Source organism: Gossypium hirsutum, chromosome D07, assembly GCF_007990345.1.
Source record: "Gossypium hirsutum isolate 1008001.06 chromosome D07, Gossypium_hirsutum_v2.1, whole genome shotgun sequence".
NCBI lineage: Eukaryota > Viridiplantae > Streptophyta > Magnoliopsida > Malvales > Malvaceae > Gossypium > Gossypium hirsutum.
This window is the reverse complement of record NC_053443.1, coordinates 20,201,029-20,206,206: the sequence shown is the minus strand read 5'-3', so window position 1 is coordinate 20,206,206 and position 5,178 is coordinate 20,201,029. Positions and strand designations below refer to the sequence as shown.

Sequence of the window (5,178 nt, the reverse complement as noted above, 5' to 3'; positions counted from 1 at the left end):
ACAATGATATATGAATATAATTGGATAGATGTGTGAAGCTGTCAAATAATTGTTCACATAATAAATTAATACTGGTAAAGCATCTTTCCAACGAAGAGAATCTATACCAAGAAATCTACGCCTCTTCTCCCTGTTGACAATGGATTTTATACCACGTTATGGGTATGTGGATAACAACTCTTTGGAAGAACCATTCACGTTCAGTTTTTGCCATCAGATGGCCTACATTTCCTATGCTTCTTGTCGTGCAAGCAACCAAGTCCATCTCCATTTCGATCCTGTTCTTTATACCATTTAATGGAGTGATCGGTATCTTTTTCTCTATATAAAGTGAGGCTAGTTACATATTTCCCAGTTTTCAATTTCATATTATTGAAATTAACATGGTTCCCACCCCTTTCTTCTTTGCAGCCACTCTGCTGCTTTTTTCATCACTTGTCATTGTGGCTGCCATTGATTACAGTCAAGGGTCAGAGTCTGTTGGCAAATCAATGCCAAAGGCAAAAGAGAAGCCACTTCCCATTGGAGTTGAAGGACACATTCTATGTAAATCGGGTGCTTCATCAGCGGTACCGATTCAAGGTAATATCTACAATCTGAAAACCACTTGTATATTACAATTCTAAAGTTGTAGCTGATACTGATTTTTCTTCGTAATTTATTTATTTCTTTGTGTTTTAGGAGCTGTTGCAAGGATAACATGTGTAGCTGTTGATGAGTTTGGTTATGAGACAGCACCTTTCTCTTTCTCGAGCGATGCAACTGATGAAAATGGGTATTTCTTTGCAACCTTGACTCCTCCTGAGATCAATGATAAGATGCAGCTTAGAGAATGCAAAGCGTTCCTGGAAAACTCTCCATTAGAGGCTTGTAAAGTTCCAACAGATGTGAACAAAGGGATTCGGGGTGCCATCCTTAATTCTCACCGTGTACTAGACCAAAGGAAAATGAGGCTGTACTGGGTCGGCCCTTTCTTCTACACATAGAATCAGATGGCTATTAACATTGAATTTTATCCTTCTACTATAACACCTAAACATGTTTTATTTCTCTTCCAAACATTAATTAGCCAACTATATATGGACCGTGGTTGATTATGCTATTGGTTTTGGGGTGATTTTATTGTATACTTTGGATTTGTTGTAAGAGGAATGTAGTAAGCTTCAACGACTATGATAATTCAGTTAATCTATTTCACATTTGGATAATTTGAGTGCCTGGTTTTGATGCAAGCATGGTTGAATATCTGGTGCCACCCACCAGTTCAGTAATGATGCGCTCTCTCCACTACACAAAAACAGGTTTTTAGCGGCGTTTTTTTTGCCTTTAGCGGCGCTCGCCGCTGTTGACAACGTCGCTAACATTTGCGGCGTCTTTAGAAATAAACGCCGCTAAAAGCCAGGACCTTTAGCGGCGCTTTTCCCACAAACGCTGCTAAAGATCATGACTTTTTGCGACGCTTCTACCACAAACGCCACTATAAAGAATGACCTTTAGCGACGCTTTTTTACAAACACATTTAAAAACATGACTTTTTTTAAAAAATTAATTAAATAATATTTATTTCTATCATAAATAATATATTATGTTTTATTTTTGAAATTTAAACTTTAAACTATATACTTTTAAGGATAAAAAATATTAAATTAAAATTTCTATTAAAATTTTAACTTAAAGCTAAATATAAAAATTAATGAATTTAAATTAAGAAAATTAAAACAAGATGCATTCTATATTAGAATTACATAAGAAAATTGTTTACATTCTATATTAGAATTACATAAGTTTTGTGACCGCATTTAGTATAGTTCTTTAATCTTAAAGATATTTCAAAAGACAACAATTTCGCAAAAAAGGGTACAATATTTAATATAAGTGCAACAACAAGCACATTATTTATCATAACCTTCTCCAGGCTCTATACATCCTCCAAGCTGGAAATCCATCTCAATTCTGAAATCTTAAACGCCAAAACCGGTCATCAGCATGCAAACAACGTGGCTGTATAACTTCAGCAATAAGTTCTACTGTCATCAAACTATGCCTCAAATCAAAGATATAGGTTACCCATCCACATAGAGAAATGCATGTATCTCATTCTGCCAAATACATTAAACAATTTGTGGTGAGGAGAAACCAAAAAAAAATCATAAATTGTAAGAACAAATTATGCCTGGACTATATGCTTCTATGCCACCTTAACTAGAAACTATTTCACAGGATTGATTGCCAAATACTCAAGCATACACTTAGACATCAAGTTTTGAACCAAAAAAATTGGAGCCAAGAGAATAGGAACAATAAATCTTTGCATAATCAGCATATGGTGATTTAGGAACAAAAAAATATATAGATTTTAAACAACTGAACTCAGGACCCAATATAAAGTCCTCAGTTAATCATGAATTTCTAAAGAACTTCAAGGAATAAACATGAAACTAAGATCGAAGCATTGTTTATCTTGTCTATGGCTCTAAACATGAAGGGAATAGTAACAACCATATTAGTTATTGTAAGGCATGGAAATTAAAGCAAGCATAGAAATTGAAGCAAATGAAAAATAGCATCCACATTTACAGGCAAATCAAGAATAACTTATTACTTATAAGGCATCAAAACTGGATAGATCACATTTTCTTCATATTTGCACATGCATCCTTTTCTTTGTTATTATTATTTCCATGAGCAACCTACTACTTAAGCATTAGGATAACACAGAATTACATACCATGGCCAAGAAGATGAGCCAGATAATCTTCTGGTTTCTTCAGATACGCTTGCAAAAGACAAGGCAGTGCCCACCTTAATTCAAGGATATGGACATCCTTAACTGCCTCTAACCTGCAAAGTTTACTAGCTCTCCAGACAGGACCTTCCACCTTAAACTCTGGCTTTCCTTGAGAACCTTGTCTGATGTCAGAAAATAATTCAACAACCCAGTGCTGAAGTATATCCAAAGACTCTGCACCATCAAGAAGTATTATCATGATTATGCTATTAAAGATGTAAACAAATAATTTAGATAACAATTACACCATAATTTTCTTCCAACTGACATATGTACAATAAGCACTAAAATTCCTTTAAAAAATTAGAATAAAATGCTTAAGCTTTTCATGGAAAAGTTATAAACTTAAAAAAAATAGTTAAAAAATCAGTTGTCTAAACAAGGTAAAATGGATATGAAAAATAAAACAAAATTTTGGACAGAAATGGAGGAAAAAAGAGGCAGTGAAAATAAATGCCATCCAAGTTAAAAGCACTGTTGCCCTCAGAGACTAGAAAGAGAGAGTAAACAATGGCCACAAATCTAGAGAATCACAACAAAGTAACTTACCACCACCAATTACCACTAACTTCATCAGTCCGCCATGGTAATAATCGTTATATAGTTCTAGTATTTGTTTGCGTAGATCAATCCCTTTCTCAATAGCATCAACCAGGCTCTTCTTGTTTCCTTCCATTTAAGACAAGGAAAATTCCCATTTTTCATGCCAGTAGACATAAATGAGTTAAAAGTGAACAAATATCAATTGGATGCAGAAACTAGTAGTTAATGGAATAAGCAGATTACCATGTCAACATTGAATCGTTCAATCCCAGCTAGAATCTGTGGTGCTAGAAACAGATCTGCCTGCAAACAAAGTCAACAGGTCATATTTATGTATTATTCAGAACATTTCAAAATAAATAGTTTCAGATATTTCTTATTCTACAGTACATTAGGAGTGAACTTTTAAAAGGGTTTCATAACAAGCAACAGAAGATGATATTAGCCAAGTCAAACAGAACTTAGATCTATGGCTAACTCATTTCATCTGAAATCCAAAGGCATATATAGTTCAGGGGCAGAATGGCATCTAGATGATGCCTGATTTACATTTTCTTAATCACATATTGCTGCAGGAAGCACCCCCCTCAAAAAAATAAAAATAAAAATAAAAAAAAAATAAAATAAAATAAACCCACATTAATTCAAAGGCATGTATAAACAGGAGAGAATGAAACCATGGAAACTTCATCTCCAATCGCATATTTTCCAGCATGATCTTTTAACAGCTTCTCAAGTACTAAAACAAAGAAGCATTAATCAAATCGATATGCTAGATCTATTAGAGGAAACAATAATCCTGATGACATTTAATCTTAGTAAAAGAGTAAAAGTAGAAAACTATGAGACCCAAGAATAACTTGAAAATTGTAGAACAAAACAAAAAGAAAACAAAAAGAAAAATGAGGAAAATGACATTCTATCTTTACCCTTTGTTTGGTCAGTAGGAAAATGTGAAACAAAAAGAAAATCAACAAAGCAAAACCCAAAACTTTCAACTACTTTTTTCCTACACTTCCCACTTGATTTCACCACACTAGATGAAGGTAAAATTACACCTAAATTAAACGAAAGCATAGCTTCTCCGTTGCTCCCTCTTGAATTAGGCGACCTCTTCTTGTTCTCCACGAAGAACGGAGAGTTTCCTGTGAACAAATCCCCATTCCCACTTCTCTTACTCTCACCAAAATTCAATATCTCTCCGGATTCAGGTTTCAACAAATGAGAAGATGAATTCCCATTCCTCACACTGCTACTCTCATCAAAGAAGATGAATCGTCTTTGGTGCCTCCATTTTAAGGGGAAATTTGAGATTTTTTCGTTTTTGGGTTTTAGGGGGGAAATTTGGGGAAAAATCAGTGCCAATTTTTTTTTAAGTAAAATGAATTTTGTGGCGTTTTTTATGAGAACGCAGTAAAAAAACGCGGCAAAAAATTATTTTATTTGGAATAAAACGACACTGTTTTGCTTTGTAAAATGGCACTATTTTTTTAAAGTAAAATTATTTTTTGTGGCGTTTTTAAACGCCGCTATTGCTTACGCAAAAATTATTTCATTTGAAATAAAATGACACAATTTTGCTATATAAAATGGCGCTATTTTTTTATAGTAAAATTATTTTTTGTGGCGTTTTTTATAAAACGCCGCAAAAAATTATTTCATTTGGAATAAAACGACACTGTTTTGCTATGCTAAATTTTTTTTTGTCTGCTAAAAATTATTAGTTAAGTAATTTTATAAAACATTTATTATTACTATTTTTTATAAATTTATTTTTTATAAAATAAAAAAAACTAAGTACTCTCAAAATAAATATTTTATATTTTAATAAGAAAACAAATGATAAA

At 33.1% G+C, this 5,178-nt stretch overlaps 2 protein-coding genes across 9 annotated transcripts; one reads left to right on the top strand and one right to left on the bottom strand.

Moving 5' to 3' along the window:
- The first annotated feature begins 231 nt into the window (after nt 1–231).
- On the top strand, nt 232–1,193 carry LOC107956671 (protein SEED AND ROOT HAIR PROTECTIVE PROTEIN). Its single transcript, XM_016892253.2, has 2 exons — nt 232–582; nt 682–1,193. The coding sequence occupies exons 1-2, from the start codon at nt 384–386 to the stop codon at nt 984–986; spliced, it is 504 nt and encodes a 167-aa protein (XP_016747742.1). The 5' UTR covers nt 232–383; the 3' UTR covers nt 987–1,193.
- Nucleotides 1,194–1,713: 520 nt separating this feature from the next.
- LOC107954265 (nardilysin-like) lies at nt 1,714–4,715 on the bottom strand. 8 transcript variants are annotated; one of them, XR_001699471.2, is made up of 6 exons: nt 4,261–4,697; nt 3,970–4,070; nt 3,575–3,634; nt 3,338–3,457; nt 2,729–2,962; nt 1,714–2,099 (listed from the first exon to the last, which is right to left on the bottom strand). XR_001699471.2 is itself a non-coding variant. In XM_041096635.1 (5 exons), exons 3-5 carry the CDS (start codon nt 3,360–3,362, stop codon nt 2,095–2,097), a joined length of 264 nt encoding a protein of 87 aa, XP_040952569.1. In that variant the 5' UTR covers nt 3,363–3,457; nt 3,575–3,634; nt 3,970–4,715; the 3' UTR covers nt 1,714–2,094. The 8 variants fall into 8 exon arrangements, 5 of the variants coding, with proteins under 5 accessions (XP_040952569.1, XP_040952572.1, XP_040952570.1 ...); XR_001699472.2 differs by having other exon boundaries at nt 4,009–4,070; XR_005915722.1 differs by having other exon boundaries at nt 4,390–4,697.
- Between the last annotated feature and the right edge of the window lie 463 nt (nt 4,716–5,178).

Coding starts and splice junctions, on each gene's coding strand:
- LOC107954265 (XM_041096634.1), bottom strand. CDS start 3,464: ATGGAAGGAAACAAGAAGAGCCTGGTTGATGCTATTGAGAAAGGGATT. Junction 2,963..3,337: donor GTTAGTGGTAATTGGTGGTG/GTAAGTTACTTT, acceptor TTGATGGTGCAG/AGTCTTTGGATATACTTCAG.
- LOC107956671 (XM_016892253.2), top strand. CDS start 384: ATGGTTCCCACCCCTTTCTTCTTTGCAGCCACTCTGCTGCTTTTTTCA. Junction 583..681: donor ATCAGCGGTACCGATTCAAG/GTAATATCTACA, acceptor TTTGTGTTTTAG/GAGCTGTTGCAAGGATAACA.